The sequence below is a fragment of the Diadema setosum genome, chromosome 21 (genome assembly GCF_964275005.1).
Source record: "Diadema setosum chromosome 21, eeDiaSeto1, whole genome shotgun sequence".
In the NCBI taxonomy this organism is placed as follows: domain Eukaryota; kingdom Metazoa; phylum Echinodermata; class Echinoidea; order Diadematoida; family Diadematidae; genus Diadema; species Diadema setosum.
The window spans coordinates 21,965,868-21,988,213 of NC_092705.1; the positions used below are offsets into that span (position 1 = coordinate 21,965,868).

Sequence of the window (22,346 nt, forward strand, 5' to 3'; positions counted from 1 at the left end):
GATGCATTATTTAGTTTTCTTCCAATTTTCTTACAATGCATTCTTCTCTAAAATTACACAGGATTGCAATGTGGAAATAGGCCAGAACAAAGCTAGAACAAAAGTCTCTTCTATACCAGATCTACTACGTTTCACACCCCAGCAACCTGACACACACTCACCTACCAAACAATCATTTTCTCATGCCTCCACTGAGGTTGGCTAATACCAATATGGCTTTTTCTTAGAAATTACTGCTATTTACTAACTCTAAATGAATAATCCCAAGGTCTAAGTCAAGTCCATTCACATTCTATAAATCAAGACTCATTCATTCTTGAATAATACATAATTATGTATTCCCAATGTTCAGAAAATTCTTTGAACAATCTACAATGCGAAAAACTCCTATTGTTGTTCCACCGAAGTATCATGTAAATGTCAATAATAAACAGATTCTATCTACCAGACATGCTTAACAAGGTCTGCCCGAGTCTAAGGTATGGGATGCTAACATACAGATGAAGATTATGTACCGGTATGGAACTTGAGATTTTCACCATCCTAAAGTGTGTAACCCTTAGAGATCGTTGCCTTGCTCGCCAATTGTTTCAGATGTCCGGAAACTAACTATCAATGAAAAGAGATTACTTAAGCCAACTAATCCCATTTGTGTCTCAATGGCCTTCCTGTTGAACTGAGGCACATTGCTACACCTCGTTACCCCACTGAAGACGAGTCCCAAGTACACTCTGGCAGGTGTCTATGGGAAATGCATGTTGTAGCAAAATCAGCCCATCCTCAACAGGTTATTAAAGTTTACAACTAAGTATACTTTTGATGGATTACTGAATGCTAATGTAAAAGCTTAGCAAGATAAGCTAAGTATCTGGCATGCAAAGGGTTAAAAAGCCATCATCCCAGATTTTATCTGATTCCCTTTAGAGGCACATTAGCTCATGTTCAAAGTTCATGGGATTCTGAAAATCTTGTAAACATGATTAATTTTAACATGAACATGTTGATCCCAGTGCACCCGTCCTGTTGACTATACATTTGTACGTTTGCTGAGAGCACAGTCAACCTGCTTACCAGCAGCCAGCCCTGTGATTGTCATTCTATAGCGCCCTCTCTGTTTACTGTGCAGACAGTCTACAGCTACAAATTCTAACAGCCTCGCAGCCCATGTAACGGGTGAGTGCATGGAGGTGTAACTGCTCATAAATTTTGTACGTACCAAGGTGTAAGTCTGATCTCTATTATCACACGCTGTGCAACATTATTATGCTCAGCATTTTGTCGTGCTAGAAAAGGGTTAGCATAGTCTTCATAGTACATTGTATGCACTTGCACACTGTTAAGAGATTTGTATAACCAATTCTTGGTTAATTATGTGAATATGCACATTAAAATATGCACCTGCTAAGAACAATCCACATACTTAATCTCAGCTAAACATACTATGAAAGTGTAAAAATCTATATTTCAAATACAGGTTTCTTGCGTCATATTGTCTTCATAGAATATCAAAGCATATATGCTATGTTCGTTCCTTAAGTTATAATTCTCATGTGTGTAACATGTATTCTGTATTCTGTTTCATCTTACTATTTACTTCATGATCTCATTTCTCCTTTGTAATTCATTTCCATTACAAGACATTTAGCAATTAGAAACTTTAGTAATAATCGCTTTATAAAATAATGATATTTATTACCATTATTATCAATACAAAAGCAAAGTAATAATATAAAGTATCATGTCCTGATCAAATGTATGCCTACAGAATGTGGTGGAAGAATTCCCTTTTTATTGCATTGCAATACTATGAAAGGCACTTATTTTTCCCCTTCAAATGTGGTTTAAAACAACACACAAATAGTCTAAACTCTAAATTTATAATGCAGTGGATGTTGAGAAATCCAACAGCAATTGAACTAAAAAATATAAATTTCACCAAATTTCAAAGCTGGGTAGACATACTGTAGCATGCTGTAAGCAAAGCAAAAATCTCTGCTTCGAATACCCGCCAATAATTGGTCAAACACTGCAAGCATCATTGCAGGTAAATAAGTAACCCACTTCCTGACACAAACAGACAGGGCATGGTGGTCTCATATCTCAGCTGGATTAGCCCTGTTTTGTTTTTTTTTTTTTTTTTTGCTTAATTTTTGTTGTTTTGAGCCATCATACATCACAAAATCTGGAGAATAGAAGTACTAGGAGCACAACCCCCCCCCCCCAAAAAAAAAAAAAAAATGAAATCAACAGCTTCCTGTGACCACAAATCCTGGCGAAAATGACAAGACAGATGACTACAACATCAGCTAGAATGGTGCCCTGTGTGTACAATTCTGGTAGAACACAATGAGCTGGCAGTATGACAAAGTGAAGTCTGAATGTTAAGACTAATCTGATTAGATGATTCAACCTTTTGTGACTTTGTTTTAATCCCTGCTCCACAAATTCAAGTGCATGCTAAAAGGAAGCTAGCACCTACTTCAGCAAAGTCAAGTCACGCTACAATGGAGAAGAAGAAGATAAGAACAAAACAAGAGAAGTCCACAGCAGGGCAAACTTGAGATAAGCCTTTGTTTCCATGGGGAAATGGCTTTTGTTGCCAACTACAATTTTTTTTTTTCTTACCATTAAGCCACCATGTAAACATGACAGTTTGAAATAGGCAGTCATCATACACACAACATCACAGTCTGGACACTCATGGTGGCCAATATGTATGCAAGGAATAATAATTTAAGACACCCATTCACATTTGAAAAATGATGCTCATGTTTGGTAAATATGTAGTACCATGTTGGCGTCCACAATGTACTTTGAGGGGTTTTGACACTTGGATAAGAACTTGTTTGCAATCAGGGTTCAGGAAACAATGTCTAGTCATGTTTAATACAGTCATCAAGAGCTCAGACATTAAAATGTTTTCCTTGCTGACAAATAACTGCACTCTGAATTCTTACACAAAACCTATTATGTCACAAATTCATTTTCTCTCATTCAAACATGCAAGTTTCAATACATTTAAACGCATGACTGCATACATGTATCTGCACACATCATTGTTAAAGTGAATGTAATGTCATGTCAAGCTCTTTCATCTCAATCATCTTATGGATGTCAAGTCATTCATATTCGTCAAATGGGCAACTGCTATCTAGCAAAGACAAATTGATGTCAGGAATATTAAAAAAAAAAAAAAAAAAAAAGTTCTTGAAATCTATTATCCAGGGTTATCTGAGAAATGTGTTTGAGGGGAACATGACTCAAGTCTGCCTTGAGAACTCATGCAAATTAGTTATCATGAACAATTTCATTTCTAATCAAATTTGAACAGAAGTTCATTGTTGTTGATGTTGTTGTTGTTGCTGTTGTTGTTGTTGTTTTTTCAACTGATCTGAACAGGCTTTCAACCCTCAAATTTTTTATTTCTTCTTCAGTTGATGGAACCACCAAGGTGAAAAAGACTACATGTACAAGGTGAAAAAGACTACATGTACAGTGACCACATTGTATTTTAGGTATGAGGCACAGACAGACAAGAATGAAAAAAAAAATGCAGGATACATGAGAGAGGTGCCCCCAACCTCCCTGCCACAATTTGAATATCTCCTGTTGTCTACATTTCCTTGGACATGCATTTTCACCGAAGACAAATTAGCATCAAGCATATTTCAAATGTGAAGGGGGGTGGCTCAGCTTTTGTCCCCTCCTGGTGCTTTAAGTGTGCATTTGTGTGTGTGTTTGTGTGTTTGGTGAGTAATCAATTGTTTGACAAAGGAGTGATAGGGATCAGCAGGGATCCAGAATACAAACATACCCACCGAATTAGCCCAAAGTCACCAGTTTTCTACCAGCATGTGAGGAAGGTTAGAGATCACTGAAGTACCAGTCATCTTTCTATACCAAGACCTTCAAATTTCCATCAAACTTTGTCTAAATGAGCACAGCACTTTTATATCCGAAGTTATGTATCAAACTTTAAGAGTAGCACTTTAAATGAAATTAAGCCTTAAAATATGGACTTGATTCCACATTTCTTCAAATGAACATGTATGCATTGAAGATGCCTTCCACACACTTGAAGAATACATCCATGGTTGACTCTAACATTACGCCCATAAAATACTGTTTTGACATGTTTATATAATAAATCTTTAATTTCAGACCTACTTGGCAAAGGCAGATTGATTGTCAAGAGTCCTGCGATGTTTGCAAATTATGTTAGCTCCACAAAACATCTGAGATTCTTGAAGATACATCACAATTTTAACTTCCTTCAGCTCTCTAGGAGTGCCTTTTTCATATGAAATTTTTTCCAACTAGAAACACGGTTTTGAAACTATGTTTTGCAGTTTACCTGTTTCAAAACCATATTTGTCAGTATGCTAAATCTTCCAAACACTGCTGTGTCTTTTATATTTATCATGACAGGTGAATTCACAATGAAAGGATATTAGCATGTATCCCCCCCCCCCAAAAAAAAAAAAAAAAAAAAAATCTTATATCAACATCATGTACAGAAATCACTCTACAAACCAAAACATCCAGTTCTTAATTCTCAATTTGCAATATACAGTTCACCAGGACTGTCCTAATTCTGACCTACTTTGCATTTTTTGAAATCCTGCACGTGGACAAAACAATAACTTTACACTTTGCCTGAAGAGGATAAATATTTGAGTGCTGACAAATTATTCAGAGCTGAAGAGGTTAAAAACCGCAGTGTTATTTGTTCTGTGCTGTGATTGAAAACTACTTTGTCATCGACGACATCAACATCACCACTGTTCTTCAAACATCTCCACGGTGATATCAGGAGCAATTTTCTATATTCTCTCCAAGATGGTGCCAAGAAGTTTGACTACAGAGAGTAAACAGAAGTGCTTGGCTAAATATCTATTCTTTCCAGCAAAAACATGTGTGAAAATATTGTTGGGTTTCTCAGGAGAATAATAGGCCTCAGGTTGGTATGATAAACGCGGTCAAACTTTAAAAGAACTATCTCAATTAATACCTACAAGGAGGACAGTGATGAAAACTTAGATATTTTATTCCTTATTATTGGAAAATTGAGCGAAGAAGATGGGATTCCATCGGGATTCGAACCCGAGACCTCCGGATGCTAGCCTGGTGCTCTACCGACTGAGCTATAGAAAACCCTACAAATGTAGTTCAGTGTTCATCCCAGAAACCCTAAATTCTCAATGCTCGGATGGTCAGAAGCTATAGCAGTGCGCTTTGTGTGTGACACACACGCACGCACTTAAACCTGCCATAAACCCGAAGGATAATTCAACTTGGGGATAAATGCGAGGGATCACCGAAGTGATGCAGCTTTTTGAGTATGTAACAAACGTAAACAGAGGAAATCTGACCAGAAATGAATATAATTTATTATTATTGGAAAATTGAGCAAAGAAAATGGGATTCCATCGGGATTCGAACCCGAGACCTCCGGATGCTAGCCCGGTGCTCTACCAACTGAGCTATAGAAAGCCCTAGTTCAGTGTTCATTCCAGAAACCCTAAATTCTCAATTCTCAATTTTATTCCTGGTAACAAAGCAATTTTAACATTGGATTGATAATAGTGTATGTTTGTTATAAAATAGCTGATAATCACCAAATTCACAATCGGAAAAAAAGGTTAAATTCAAGAAAATATTTGCTTGCTTAATATCACCCTTGTGTCATCCTACCCGGCAATTTTATAGTTTCTTGAAACAAAGCTCAATATCTCTGAACCTTTCTGTTTCCCTGTGAGTACAGCCTGACACAGAAAGTAGTTGGCTGAAATGTCAAAAATTTGACTGACTAGATTCTGAACAAAAAAATGACCAATATTGAACAAAATTTAATGGAAATTGAGATGGTGTACAGAGAATTCTATTGAGAAAGTATCCAAAGCAGTCTTGCAATTACACACAGAGTTCACCTACTATAGCTTCAAAGCAAACTTGCATGTTAAAGGGTGTGTACAGTTCTGGTCGAGGTGAGGATTTAGCTTTTAACGTTTTGCGAGATATTCAGAAACCACTCTATGAGATGTCAAAGAGCATGCAGTTCTAAGGGGTATCAAAAGTTTATTCGATGAAAATCTGTTTTAAAATGGCTGAGATATCCAAAAACAAGGTGAAACAAAGAGATCCTAATAAAGTTGTGGCATGTCGCCTTTTAATATTATTAGCACTTTTTTGGATATCTCAGCCATTTGAAAACCAATTTTCATCAAATAAATGATGAATCCTTCTAAAAAGTACATGCTCTTTCATATTTTATAAGAGGCTTTTCACTATCTCACTTAGGAATGTTCAAAACATGAATCCCCACCTCAACCAGTACTGTACAGTCCCTTTAATATGAAGCAATTGTGTTCCAACTGTCAGGGTAATGTTGCTTAGGCAAGCACATACAGGACATGAGACAAAATTACAAGCTTATATCAGCTCCCAAAATGACATCATTCATCATCAATTTTTCCTCATTCACTGAATCCAAATACATGTGCAGAAACATCTTCAAATCTTAAGAGAGCAAACTCATTTTAATGCCCACCATGTGCAATATCCAATTAACAAATTTCAACACAATTTCCAAAGAGGATTGACGGAGCGAAATTTTCACTCTCGTCCTTGGCAAGTTGTTCCCTGCCACCATGGTGGCAAGCCTGGCCCAGTCAAAAGCTTTGATTTGTCAGCGAGAAATATACAGGATACAGGGGAATAATGGACTGACAATACTACAAATCCAGATGATACCTTCAAGCCAGCCACATCACAGCAAGAGATAACGCACCAAGAGAAGAGAACTGCTATCTTGCAGTTCATAAATTTCTTTAGATGATTATAGTTAATTCAGTGAATATATCATTTTCTTAATAAAGTCTTATGCTATTCAGAAGTTGCTTCAGGTAATTTCAGCACTCTTACTCAAATCAACATCCTGGACATAATTCTTATAAACGTGAAAATGCAAGGTGTATCAAAATTACCTGGTGGATTTCCTCTGACGACCTGGACAGTCTCACATCTAGCCATGCTCGTTTGGGAGTAGTTTCAGAGTCCTTGTCCTTCTCCCGGTTCTTGTCTTCTGGGATGACCGGCATCTCACTGACCACTCCCATCCAGGAAAGCCGCTCCCCCTTGGCCAGCTTCAGGACTGAGCCGCTGACAGGGTTTGGACATCCTGCCCAGGAATGGCGCTGCTGTTCACCGTAAGGTTGAGAACGGCGCCTGGTGACCACATTCCTCGTCGAGTCCTGCAGTGGTTGTGTCATTTGTGCACCATCTCCAGGCAAACTGGTAGAACGTTGCCTGTTAATGGCTTGTGAGCTGGCAAAAGTGTTCCTGAGAAACTGGGCCTGGATGACACTCTCTAGGCTAGGGGATGAGAAAGACCAACCTGTTGATGAGGGAGTTGATACAGTGATCTGAGGAGTTGAGAAAGAGCGAGTTGCAGCCGTCTTTGGTGGAGGGAGGCTATGTGTGGAAGAGTGTGAGTTGGTTAAGGTTTCTCTGACAGTCTCGGCTTGTGTTCTGTGCTGATTAGTTCTTTGGTCACTGCTACCAGAGTTGCAATCACGTTTTGATGAGTTGGACTGATTGATGTTTGTGCATGCATCCATTTCTATCGCGAGGGCTTCATAGGGAAGGAGTAATGATGTGGATGTTGTCTGCACATCCTCTGATTCTATCTCCTCCTCTGATCCTGAAGTGGCCCCCATGAGTTCCTCAAGATCTGCAAGGTTCATGGAAAGCTTCCTGGAGCCCTTGTCTCCAGATATCTCCAGACCACGCTGACCCTTCCTGAGGACCACCTTCTTGCCGCTGGAATGAGAGTGGAATGTAAAGCGCTGAGACCTGACTGGGAACGGTGACTCCTCCCACCATGCCGCCAGTCTGGCTGACTCTGCATTGTTGACCTGAGTTGATGGATAGGATAGGTTTGGAGCCGACTTGAAGTCCTTCATGTCTTTTCTCTGTGCTAGACTTTGCATGTCATCCAGACGCTCCCAGACTGCCTCACTTGCTCCTAGTGAATCCCCATCACTGGCTGTGTGAAAACGCCTGCGAGGGGAAACTTGAACAGTTTCATGCATGCACTGGTCACTGACTGATAGCCTCCCATCAGGGCCATTAGCATCACCCACTGGTAGCCATGACTTCTTCACATTCTCTCTTATGTTGGAGCTGTGTTTTTTGAGAACCTTGTCAGACCACCAGTCCAAGGCTGCTGGAAGACTCCTCCTATCTGCATACCTACCGCTGCTGCTATTTGACTGTTCGGCTCTCTTTGGCCTTCTCACAACAGCAGCCACTGCTTCCTCAAAAGGAGGATCTTCAGCTGTGGTGTCCTCATCACCATCCTGCACTGCCAACCTCCCATCATCAGAAGCACTGGTGGTTTTAATCTCCTGGACACTTCCTGTATTTGTGGCAGCATCCCTCATGACTCTGCCACAGTTCTCACACTGATCGTTGATAGGGAACCTCTGGATCTTGACAAACGGGGTGGCAGAGAGACACTCTTCACTGTCACACCATATCCTTCTATTGATAGGTTTTGGTGGCGCCACCTCCTGCTTCCTCCGAGGCCGTAGGAGATCCTGGAAGAGAACCTGGGGCCACTTTGACCTTTCCTTAAGGTTACCAGAAGATAATCCTGCTGGTAAGCTCTTCCTCTTCCTGTGAGATGGATAAGACTTGAGTTCAGAGCCCTCAGTTGGTGTGTCCATCAACTGTTCAAGCAGCACCAAAGAGGGCGTGCTTTCTGTTCTAGCCATGCTGACATTTGACCCTGAAGACCAAAGAGAAATGGAAAGACAAAAACACACGACTGAGTCAGTCAGGCTTAATATAAGTAGATCATCAAAGAGTCTATCATACAACCCTAACTGCAAGTCAAACTCTTTTCAACATTGAAAACATAATAGTGCTCAAATCATATGATTTGGTAAGCATTACAGCAGTCTATTTTCACTCAATGCCTTGCATACAGACTCACAGAATAATCAGTCATGAAGGACTTTCACAATAACCACATTCACTTCAGGTGCTAACATGATGAATCAGATAAAATGACTGGTCTTGCTTGGCTACCAACAACCTTAGCTTGGACAAAGTTGCTCGCGTCTTCAAAAAGGTGGGCACAAAAGAGGGTAGTGATCGAGTGAATCAAAGAATTTCTACCTGTGAATCAGTGAAATTCTTTTGTCAAGCAGGTACCAATTAAGAAAGAAAATAGTCTGGCATAGATAGAGATATCCTTCCCTTTTCCCCAAGACCTTTGTATAGTTTATGCAACAAACATAGTACATCTCCAGAACGGGACATTTTTCATAGTATATGTACCTGCTAGTGCAGTTTACAGGCATCCTAGACAAGTGGATCAGAGAAAACAAAACAGAATGCAAAACTTTCCATGAATTTTAAGTAGACCATTAAAACTACCAACACACTATGGATCGGCTTATGTTTGACCCTATCTTCATACTGGAGATTTAGTATGCAAATCTACCACATTTTGTGAGGTTGGAAAAAAAAACAATTGCTTCAACTGCTTGTGACTGTTGGCCATCTTGCTGAAATCTCATCTCCTTTAGATATTATGGATATATACAACAGCTAATACCATAGAGTTGTGAAGTAGGAGCAAATTGTCAAATCCTTTGTGTTTATGTGTGTGTGTGTGTGTGTGTGTGTGTGTGTGTGTGTCTTGTGGTTTCTCCAGCTCTATAGGGACTCTAGAGCATCATTAAAATTTAATTCACTGAGTATCTTGGGTTCAGTGTACTACTGAGATCCCTCTGTATGTTTATGACTGCTCATACTACTTGAGCTTTACAGTTACAAAATGAAGCATCCCTAGAAGTGACACTGGCACAGTGATGTCCCAAGACAGGATTTCATTGCTCAATATCTTCATAGTTGACAATAAATTCTACACCACACACCAACTTCTTGCAATCTTCTTGCACATCTACTTGCAAGAACTATTCTGAAGTAGGAAAAAATTTAATTGTTCCACTCTAAAATAAACCACTGGATATAAGATCTAGTCAAGCACAGATGGCAAAGTGACAGAACAGTTTCAATGCTGTATTCTGATGTGTCCCAAAGGATGCCAATTTGAGGATTTACATCCAAACTGTTGAAATGAATGGGAAGCTTTGTTCTCCCCCTTTTCAAAACCAAGATACGTCTGCCCTTTCTGGACAGAAAATTATGACAAGATTTTATCAGCCTTGCTACAAGGACAAACTTTGGTGACCTCATTTTCAATATCATCCATCAGTAATAATCATAAACATCTGAAATTATTTGGGGTTATCAGGGTTGGATAACAGTAATTGGAATGGATATTGCATTGCAGTTCACCTTACAGTATAGATCACCCATCATTGGTATATTTGTTTTTGTTTTCTTCTTCTTCTCTTTCTTTTTTACACAGGGGACATGCCACTTCAAAAAACTTTACCTGGGGTCTTGACAAAAGAATATCCACGACACAAGAGTATTTTTTTTTTTCTGTGTATGTACATGGTATCGGTTTCTCCTCCCTTACCCTACGACCTTAGCCAGTGACCCTGCTGGGAGCCTAAACAGCAAAGGTGATACCTTTCTCCAGAGGTGAATGACCTCAATCTCAAAGGTTACTCACATAGGTTAGCCTTGCTTCAAGGTCAGACCAGAAGGTTCGCTGTTTCATTTAAACAAAACTGTATCTGATATGAGTCTTTAGAAAGTGGGTACTGGAGAGAAAGTATGATTTGTCATGACTGAGATAATGGTTTATGATAAGAGGACAAAAATAAAAAAAAAATTGTCATCCATGCTTATGTTTGCTATACTTTACAAAATCTGGATATTGCTATCACAGATATCAAAGAGATCTCTGTAAGCCATGTACATGTAATATCCATGCTAATGTTCCTTATGGATAAACTTCACTATAAACCTCACAACTTACTTCCTTTTGCAGCAAATGAGAACCTTGAAGTAAAGAGGTATAGCTAGGCCTTGCTAACAAGAGTTTTCTCTTTAATGTTGGGAAGGGGGGAAATGTAATAAGAGCTGTGAAACATTTATTTCACATTTTCAAGAAAAGACATTCCATCCTTTGTCTGGTTCAGAGAATCGCACCAGACAGCCACAACCTATGGCACAGTGAACCCACATGGGAATAAATCACACCAAGAGTGTGCACCCCCAATGATACTCTGACTGAAACCAAAAATGGGCCCTTTCACATCTAAAACTTAACATGCCCCATGAGCTTGGTGGTAACCCCCTGCCAGAATGCTCCATGTAGCAATCATCACATGTAAGGGCAGGTTCAGACTCCACAGGTTATTCATATCTGAAGACCAAGATATTCACAGTAAACTTATCTGGCTATTGTAAAACCAACAGTTTTCATGTGCACAAAATTTTTGCCAATTTAGCAAGGAGCCAAGATTCGCAAAATTAAAATGCATGCAGTAGTTCTTGTCTACACTTCTGCATTGCATGCCAGTGACAATTTGCAAAAAAATTCATGCAGCTAAAAAGGCCATCGAGTCCAGTTTACGAAAATTTCATGCTGTGAATATTTCTGGTTTTACAGTATGCAGAAACATGATTTTGAAACTGTGTTTTGTGGTTTAAATTCAAATATAAATTATGGAAGTCGTGATTACAAATGAGGTTTATGAAACATGGTTTTGAAGCACACTGTGTAGGGGCAATTCAAAACCATGTTTTACTAGAGTCTTATAAACGCAACACTCTAAAAACGCAAATGTTGAATCAACATTTAAAAGGGCCGAGGAGTGACAGCGTTTTTTGAAGTGTTGCATCCAACTTTTAAGATAACATTTTAAATGTTGAATCTAGCAGGAAAACCAACACTTTGAAAATGTTGTCACTCCTCGGCCCTTTTAAATGCTAATTCAACATTTGTGTTTTCAGAGTGAACCGGCGATCTCAAATATGTTTGTTTGTTTTTTTTTATATCACAGTTACATGCATCCTGTTTGACCCAATCGCTCAGGGACAAGCTGGACATAATGAGATGCACAATGGCATAGTCAAAGTGAGTCTAGCAAGAAACACGCTGGTGAGAAACTCCAATGAATGCTCCTCTGTCAAGCCATGTTTCAAAACCATGTCTCAAATCTGTGTTTTTCTGGTACGCAAAATTTTGCAGCTTGATGCTGGTCACACCTGGATGCATAATGTAGCAAAGTGGTTTTTTGTCCTCCCTTTCTTCTATTCTTCATCTCTCCCTTCTCACACCCCTCCCCTCTTCGCCCCCCTCTCCCGATCTCCCTCTCTATCTCTCACAATTTCTCTCAGGGTAATATCCCAAAATATACTGGTGCTATAAATCATAAAATACATCTCTCACTATCCACAGTCATTTCCAAGTACTCCAATCTGTCCATGTCATTCTGCATCCGCAGAAGGCTACACAAAATCAGAATTGAATTAAATATCACATTATATTTCACATGACATATTTTGAAACCACCTACCAGTAGAATTTATGAGCATATTCAGTTTCAATATGTCATTACAGTGATGTCTCCACTACCAGAATGCATTCAACCATATTTTTCTTTTTAGTTCATACTCACTGCTCTTGCATATCTACTTGTTCCATCAACCATGAATACGGTATGAAATAATAGTAGCTCTTAAAAAAAAAAAGTTAACTGTTACTTTTGCAAAATTACCTTCATGCCAAAATATTGCTTTCTGAAACCATGAAAAATATGCAATACATAAATTTGTCTATCATCTCCAAAGTTGAAAAAAAAAAACTAACTTTCCTTCTTAAAGAGAAACAAGTCCACCTCATTATTTCATCACTGTCTATTATTCAACAACTTCCAGTAAACTGCCTGACAGGACCTTATTCCCGAAACGTTAGGCTCACAAAGTATAACACACCAGATATATCATGCAGTAGGCCTATTCGTTTCATGCTAATTAGTATACCTGGCAAAAGGTTTTGTGGTACATGACATGACGAACATACAGGGAATATGTGACCCGCTACAACAAAAGGATCCTAAAGTCGCTGACGGGCGAGCCGAGCATGGCCCAGAAAAATGCTATTTTCAGGCCTTTCCTTTGATCATTTAGCTTCAAAATTTCGGCAGATGATAGAAGATACATTAGACTACAAAATTATATTAAAACAGAAATCCGAACGTTTTGACAGATTTTGGTGATCTGACTTCAAACTCGATTTTCTCGGCTCACCCGTCAGCGACTTTAGGATCCTTTTGTTGTAGCGGGTCACATATAGTGAGAAGTCATATCGAAAAAATACACACTTTAGTTTTCTGGGGTAGATTTTACTTCATACTAGCACATGGCAATCGCTGTGTCTATGCTGATGGAGCTTATCTTCTATTTTCTGCATCCGCAAAGAAAACTGGCCTGAGATACAGTCATGGCCTACGGATATCCTCTTCTCTTTCCCTTTACAACATGAAAAAAAAAAGAGAAGAAAAAACTTGTACAATTCTGTCAAAGCTATTAATTTTAAGTGGATGCAAACCACCTCTAACCCGGGTAAAATTATCACATGGGGAAGTGCCTGGAGCAAGGACATTCACAACAGTGACCAATGGACTCCTAAAGGATGGACAGTGTCAATTCAGACAAAAAAGATATCTTTACAATTTAGAGTTAGGAGACCTCTCGAACAAGCCCATTAGTTTTCCCTTTACATTTGGTCCATTTAAAATAATATCTATCTATTTGTATTGCTTGCAGTACTAGTGGTCAGTTGCAAGAATAGAATGAGTTAAAGTTTAGTGCCTCCATGGTCACACACTCCTTTGACTTCCTACCACACATACACACAAAAAGAAAGACATACTCAATCATACACATAAAAGAAATCATTGACTTAACCTGTTGAGGATGGACTGATTTTGCTTCAACATGCATTTCCCACAGACACCTGCCCAAGTATACTTGGGACTTGCCCTCAACGGGTTGAGCGGGACAAAGTCTTAAATTGACTAATTGAACCATTTTTCATATTTATAGCATTCATGTGAACATTGAATCTGTCGCTGTGTCCTTTCTACAATGAAACCCTCAGAGCAGTATTTCTTCATTAATGATGACCCTTACAGCATGAACTATAGAGTTCTAGTATTTGGACAAAACTTATTTCATTTATCTCAATGGTACACCTGAAGAGCAGTATTTCTTCATTAATGATGACCCGCACAGCATGAACTATAGAGTTCTAATATTTGGACAAAACTTACTTCATTTATCTCAATGGCAAACCTGAAGAATTGTGAGAAGTGTTCTTATTGTGACCAATACCATTATTCAGTGAAACAACAGAAACGCATCCCACTTCTGACTTCCACTATAAAAAAAAAAAAAATTAATAAAAAAAATATAAAAAAAATTCTCAAGTAAAGAATTTCTTCTGGAAAAAAGGGCAAAATACAAACAGCAAAGAAAATGAATATTAAGTAGTAAGCAGGCTTGAAATACCCACTCTACCAATGAAGCATCTAGTTTTTAAATACTATAAAAAATTTAATATCCTATTATAAAGACTCTAAAATAAACTGGCAGGCTGAATCACTCAGATTGAAATTGGACTCACTTCACAACTCTTGACTTACAATCTTATATGCCAAAACTTTTGAATATAGACTTGGGCATTAATAAATGTTTTGTAGGGTTATTGATCTTTTCTTTTAAGAGAAAACTAAACAAAAGAGGGTTGCAAAGTACAGTGGAGTGCATTCTTCCAAGTATGGGTAAGACAAATGTGCAAATCATATTTCTTTCCTAATCCTGCTGTATGCAGGGGTCAAGTTCAGTTACAGGTGGATCAGGAGTTCTGGGAAAGCAGTGGGCGGCAGGTGGCAAAAAAGGGAAGCCAAGTGGGGATCAAGCGTTTTCGTGTGGATGGGTGGGTGATCCTATGAATAGGACATGACTATGCACCAGCCAAATTTTGTGGTAGATTAGTGGGAATTAGTGATGTCTTCCCTCAAAAAAATGACATCAGATGAACTTTACTTGGACCCTTGTATCCAAGACAACCATCCCTGGACTCTCCATACATAGCCTGTCACCAAAAAGCTTGCTAAATTCGACAAGAACAAATTTTCTGATTTTGGTATTTTTCCAAATATCTTGATTCAGAATTTCCAAAGATGCATGATTTGTCCCATCTTATTTTCATACATCTACCACAAGAAGACAATATAATTTATTTAAAGGGAAAAGGTTCCAAATTTGAAGCATTTGTAAACTTTGAAAGTCAAACTGGAGTTAGTTAACATGTGTAAAACTTTTTGGATTGAAACAAACATCAAATATCTTACTTTTCAGTTGAAGTAACCAACTTCTAGGCATTCTCAGTTTTTATCGTCTGCGTGGGTTATGTGGTAGGACACATGACAGAAAATGACTGCTACGGATATAGGTACCAAAGCCCTAATTTGCAAACCTCCTAAATTTCCATGCATTATATCTGTCACAGATACTGAGTTACACCAAAATCACCTTCAGCCAATATTAAATACATGACTGGAAAAACTTCCTTGGTCTTGTTTTTCTTTTTTTAACGTTTGTATGACATCACTAGTCTTTAAAGTTGGTACAGAAGCAGAAGAAGGAGAAGAAGAAGGATAAAAGGACATGGTGCATTTAATTCCATTCCAATTCTATGAAGAAAACATCACTAACCAATTGCTGCAGTTTAGGTAATTTCTGGCTTATCCCTAAATCTTGAATACTTGTTTGAATACAATGTCCATAGCATGCTGGAGAATGGTTCAGAAAAGGTTTAATCTGGATGAGAGTTTTAATTAGGACAAAAGCCATACTCCTGCATTGGCCGCACAACACTCACACAGCAAGGCATCAGGTGGCTTCATGTGTTGATCGACACCCCAGAAGCAGTCACTGTTCAATTTCAAGGGAGATGGGTTTTATCAGGCCGGTCTCACCTCGCCCCACCATGCTCTCATGAATTATTCAGTAGTCCAAATCCAGTATCATCATTGCCAAATTCAAGTTTAGGTTGTAGGTATACCTTGATGAAGCATGTGTATGCAGTTCTATTCTGGCTATTATACAATGTACATAGTAACAATTTTTTCCTACAAAACAGCAATGAAGGAGATACTTAGGTACAGTAATAGGTACATCTAAAAGAGAACAAAAAAAGTCCTATATCATGCATATTTTCATATTCTCTTACCTACAGACATGAAGAGATACTGATGTTTTCAGCTTGCTGCCTGCAGTAATTAAGGGACTTCACAGCTCTGCTAACCCTATCCCCACCTTCAAATATCCCAATACCAGCTACCCTCCCCCACTCCCAAGTTAATCCCCATCCCCAGCTAACCCCCACCATATCTAAACCCCACCCCCAGCCACACCCCTACTCTTATCTTTCTCACAGTCACTCATTAACATTAAACTTGGCATTTGCAGAACTGAAACTGAACACAGCATCCCTACCATGGGCCCAGGAGAGGCCATTCTACCTACCATCATGGCAGAGCTTACTTCCTGATACTTTCCAGACAAGGCAATGGGGTCACACTGCTCTCAAGTCCATAGCAGATTCCTTAACTTGGTGGGTGGGAGCTTTTGTTTTTCAGACTTTTCACCATCTCAAAACCTTCAACAAACAAGTTTTTGATGAAATATGGAGAGAAAATTAAAGCAATGAGCTCAATATTCTCTTATTGTAAACTACAATATGATACAAGTCACATGAGAACCGAGTTGTATTCAGGCAGGGTGTGGTCATGGAAACCAAATTACGACTTGGTTACCTCATACTGACAAGACAATTGCAAAAAAATAATAGCAATAATTCTCTTTAATACTTCTCTCACATACCTCCATAGATGCTGGTAACAGTATCTGCTGCCAGCCAGTTTGCAGCACTATGTACTTGTGCATCTACATGACCAATACAATAAAACAGGTATTTAGGAAAAGAAACTGTTTCTCTTTGAATGTTTGTGTACTGCTTTGCAGTTTCTCATACTCTCTTTTGTAAAGATGCCAATTTGGCACCAAAAGCGTCAAAACTTTGATGAAATGATGACATTTATGAATAAAAGGAGTTTGAATAATGGACACCAGTATGCTATGAAGGTTCTAATTTGCTCCAAATTTTTACACAATTCTCCATTTTTTAGGGATGAAATTCCTCATTTTCTTACAGTACCATCTAATTAAAAACAAAAAGGAAAGCATTTCTATGACATCTGAAAGAACATCATCATACAATCTTTTCAACACCACATGTAAACATCTCTCTATCACCCTATCCCCCCCCCCCCCTTCCAAAAGCCCAATCCCATCCAATGTGTGCGCTCAGGAGGCTAATGCTTTCTACACCAGCTGATCAACCATATTACTTTCATACCTTGTTTGCACTGCCAGCTTGCCTCCATGGAGATCAATGTACAGGTATATATAAGACCACTGGGACAATGGAAGCTGGCACAGAACATGTTAACCCCTTGAAGACGAGTCCCGAGTATACTCAGGCTGGTGTCTATGGGAAATGTGTGTTGTAGCAGTATTAGCCTGTCTTCAACGGGTTAGACCTTAGGGTCTCATTATGTGATTTTTCTGCATGGGTACCAACCTTGTACACAGCACTGCAAAATTCTGAGGGCTGAAAGGAAAATTTTTGCTGGAAAAATCATATTTTTACCTTTCCTGCAATAGACATAATAGTAATACACTGTGGGAAAAAGCAACATTTTCCATGAAAAGTGTACTTGCAGTATTTTTGGCAAAAAAAAAAAAAAATAGGCGGCCTAAATGATACTGCTAAAAAAAAAGGCAACAGTTAGCAGAGATCTCTGTATTTTCATAATTTGAGTGAACACAGAAGTCTGGAGTTAACTCATCAAAGTTCCAGAAACCACATTACTATACACTTGTATGATTTGAAAAGCTTGGTTGCAAAACGAGTGAACTCCATTTGCGTTAATTTGAGATATTTGTGATTAAAGTTACAAAAAAAATATGAAAATATGATATTTTTTAATCATAACTACACGAATATTCCTTGTTATAAAGGTAAAAAGTGAGTTGTCGTTGGAAAGGTTTTGTTTTATTCTTGATGGACAATTACATTAAAAAGTTTAAAACTGGCGCTTATCCCATTTTGCAATCAAACTTCATTCTTCTTGTTGTTATGACTTTTCCTATTCATTGCTGTTTTAAAAGGTAGAGTAAAAGAGGAAATTACAACAATCTCCATTGCACTGTTATGGTTCTACAAACTTGCAGTTTGACAGGCATGATGAAACCAATTTGTGTCTGAGAGTGAAGACTATCTGCACACTCGCAACTGGAGCAAAGACCATACTGGCCCAGTTTGCATGTGATACAAATCAAACTCTACGCGAGATCGACATTCTGGGGTTATATTGATGTGGGATTTGCGTCAAACCCATCTAACATTTGCCATCCCACTTTTGGCAGTGGTATTGAATGTCATCATGCTCTTAGCAGTTACGAATTTGAACGATATCCTTGCGAGGGTGCTGTGAATTTTAGGTATAGCCAGATGGTACTATGTCCTCTGGGATGAGAAAACAATATCATCTGGAATTTGGTAGGTATTCCAGTATTTCCATTGAGAAAAAAATATGAGAAACAGGTGATTAACCCTTTACCTCCCCCAGCCATTCTTCTGGTCAATTTACTGAACCAGCTGAGGCAGCCCCTAGATATATAAATTGCCATTAGACATTTGGGAAACTCGTATCATTGACCTGTTGAAGACTAGTCCTGAGTATACTTGGGCAGGTGTCTATGGGAAATGCATGCTATAGCAAAATCAGCCGGTACTCAACTGGTTGATGTATTTATAGGGAATAAAAGAATTGAAATAACACCTTTTATATGTGTAAGTAGTTTGATTTGTTTTATAGGGCCAATTGTTTGCTTGTTGTGCATTGCTCCCTATTTGTATAATTTTTGATTTTTCACTTCTTTTTAAGCGCTCTGAGCACTTCTGTGGATATAACGTGCCATATAAATAGCCATTATAGTTACTATCATTATATGTGCCTGTGTATGTGCAGGGTACCATGTGTGCCATTAATTTGGCATTTTTGTACTGACTCTGTAGTGGAAATATTGGGGAATGCAAATATCATTGCATATCCTCTGAGAATGAATAAAACAAATAGGACCAGTAAAAATTGATTCATGTTCTAGATTACTTCAAGGTGAATTATATCTTCACCCCAATGTCTTTGGCCTTTGAGGATGTTGCACTGCAGTACTCTCAGGGCTGATTTAAGGCATATTTTTGGGTGGAACACAGCATTTTTACCCTTTTTGCCAAATATAGACAAGTATCTACAGGTAGTAATACAATTTGGGAAAACATAATTTTCCGGGAAAACATAATTTTCCATGAAACCTGCAGATTTTGTGACAAAAAAAACCAAACAAACCTATACAAATTACTGCAAAATCACAGTTGTCATCTCTGGTGATGTTTGTGATTATGTGAATTCCAATACTGCTCATTTGATGACTTTTTAACATGATCTACAGAACAATTAACTGACATCAAAATTGTCATCACTGACCACACAACTGGCAATTTGTGAACTCTTTGCTGATTATTGCTTTTATACCACCAATGCCATTTGATACAGCATTCCCCTTCTGATGAATTTCCTCACAAAAAGGCTGAGAAAATGTCAACCGAACTATAATTGCTCAGGGTTTGATTCACTGTCATCTCACATACATTATTGCAACCTTTCCCCCAATAAAGTGCAGCAGCTTTCATAACAGCTATCTCTTTATCATCGTCAAACAAGTCTCCATTCTACCACAATCTGTCCCCCTCTTGCTTCAAAGAAAGAAAAACACCGGGAGATCAAAACGTATTCCAATCCCCAGAGAATGGAAATCAAAGGTTGCAGCAATCCAATGACACTGCATCATTAGCAGGGGTGGAATAGTACAGAAAAGTAATGGGTGTCACTAACCCCGTGCCTGTCTTCTTTAGAAATCACTCACTCACTTGTGTCATTTTCAATTCTTCATCTTTTTTTTCAGAAATCATAAAAAAATACCAAAAAGTGAACAGGTAACCCCCTTTGCAAAGTCTCTAGGGGTACTTCTGACTGTCAACAATAATATTTTTGCTGACAATCATTAGAGGTGTTCACACTGGGACCAACAAGTTGTGTTTGGACCACAGGTCAAAGATCACTCTCTGCACCAGAGCAGAAACCTTACCTTTTTTTTATAGATACAGTATACATCTCAGCAGTTTAAAAAGATGACACAATGATTTCTGGTGAAATTTGGGCTAAACACTTAACTTGTAAATGATAGATAGCACAGCTTGAGCATCACAAAATTGTGGTATTCACACTAACGCAGATTAGTAGGATACAAATCTTGAGATTTGCATCCCCATTCAGATCTTAAGATTTTTTCCCGTGTAGACATAAAAATCCATGGACATAATCAGTGCAATCAGCATCGCGATCCAAACCCCAAGAAATCTTGTGATTATTTCAGAATTATCACGATAATAAGAGATTTTGCACGAGACTTTGTGCCTCAGTAAGTGTTTGTTCATTTCCATCTGAGAAGATGGCTGGATAGCCCATATTCAGCTATGTTATTAAAGCTGGTCTTCCACTGGGTCTAGTTATATGTGAGGTGGGACAACTTCACCGGGGTAAAACACCCTGCTCTTTGCGATGAATGAATGAAGCGGGATCTTTTCCGTGCATGAGTTGTTACTCTCTCATACACGGGACCTCCATTTTGTGTCCTATCCGAGGGACAGAGTGTTTTGCCTCTTGCTAGAGGGGACGGTATGCTTACACATGAATGTATGTGTGTGAATGCCACAGCAAAAAATCTCAAGATTTTCTATCAATCAAAACACACATCATGCAAGCACACAAATACAAGGGCAAGGGTTACCATTTCAGTAGATTTCAGGCATGTGCAGATTGGTCGACATATCACTGCGATAAGCAATTAGAGGGTTATCTTGGCTCTCCAAACAGGTGCAAAAAAAAAAAAAAAAAAACCTTGGTATTTTGATCCCAATCATTATGCTGCTATTCTGTCTGTGTGAATGCAACTAATCCCATCATGCTTCATCAGAGTACAAAGAAGTTAATCAAGCGTGATCTGGTTGGTGACTATGTGTTCTTGAGACAGTGAGCAGATTTTAACTCCTTGAGAAAGGGGAAGCTGTCAGCTTTTTCAGAAAATCTGAAGAAAAAAAAATGCACACACAAACAATACGCCAACATTCACTACTCTATCAGATCTCAACGTTTTGTCAGGTTTTCTTGTACATGTATATTGAAAGAACATGTTCTGAGGTTGAGGTTTCAATTTAAATCCAAACCATGCTTTGTTCACCACATCTACACACGACTATATTCCGAATGAATCTCTACTCTTCTGAGCATTCATGAGGCAATTTTAGTGTAAACATGTTCTGTCAACACTGATAATAAACTCCTCCCACCTATCTCATCCCCACTACTACCCTTCCTCCGCTCCCCCCCCCCCCCCTTTCCTAATACACATTCCAAAGTCCACGTCAAATCACATTGATATCTAAATACATACGTCGAAAACAGATATCAAAAATATCCTGTGGATATGGTATGTGGCAATCTCTGCTAAATGCCCTGGGTTTTTTATCTTTCTTCTGCTGGGTAAAATGTAACATGTGTTTCTCATCCCCCAGGCAAAGACAAGTTCACTCCTAACATTCCCTCCTACCTGTTTGATGTTTGCTTAATGTGACCTGAGGGTCATCTCGCTGGTATTTGCCTCATTTGAAACAAAATAAACATGGAAAAGAGTGGGTCAGCGATGTATGTTTTTCTTCCATTCTAACACCATGAGCTGGCTCAGAAGTATAAATGCTATTACCCATGCATGGATCAAATCAATCTATATCTCACGGCTATTCAATGTCAGTTTCAATACAGAGTACATGGACGTTATTTTTTTTTCACCTCTCTACTATTCCAGCCACAAAGTTTTCAAACTTGCTCAAGGCAAAATTTTGTGATTGGTGATACCAGCTTATTTTCATGTTTTTATAAGCATGTATTTCTGAATCCAATATAAATTGCATTTTGACACATGTTTGGAAAAGAATGTTTCTGCTTTGCAGATGCTCAATACATAAAAATGAACAAATACACTTTGAAAATATAAGTAAACATAATGTAATTTTTTTCAAGATTATAACGCAGTGAAGAGTAAATGTACAATTCCATTATTTTCTATCATACAAAGTATTTTGCATATGTTGCCCATAAAAA

General features: G+C 38.4%; 1 protein-coding gene across 1 annotated transcript in view; it reads right to left on the reverse strand.

Annotated features, from left to right (window-relative positions):
• LOC140244681 (uncharacterized) overlaps positions 1-22,346 on the reverse strand; it is a 133,443-nt gene that overhangs the window by 107,592 nt on the left and 3,505 nt on the right. The window contains exon 2 of the mRNA XM_072324298.1: positions 6,987-8,791. Coding sequence (XP_072180399.1) covers positions 6,987-8,791 — 1,805 coding nt within the window. The remainder of the gene's footprint in view (positions 1-6,986; positions 8,792-22,346) is intronic.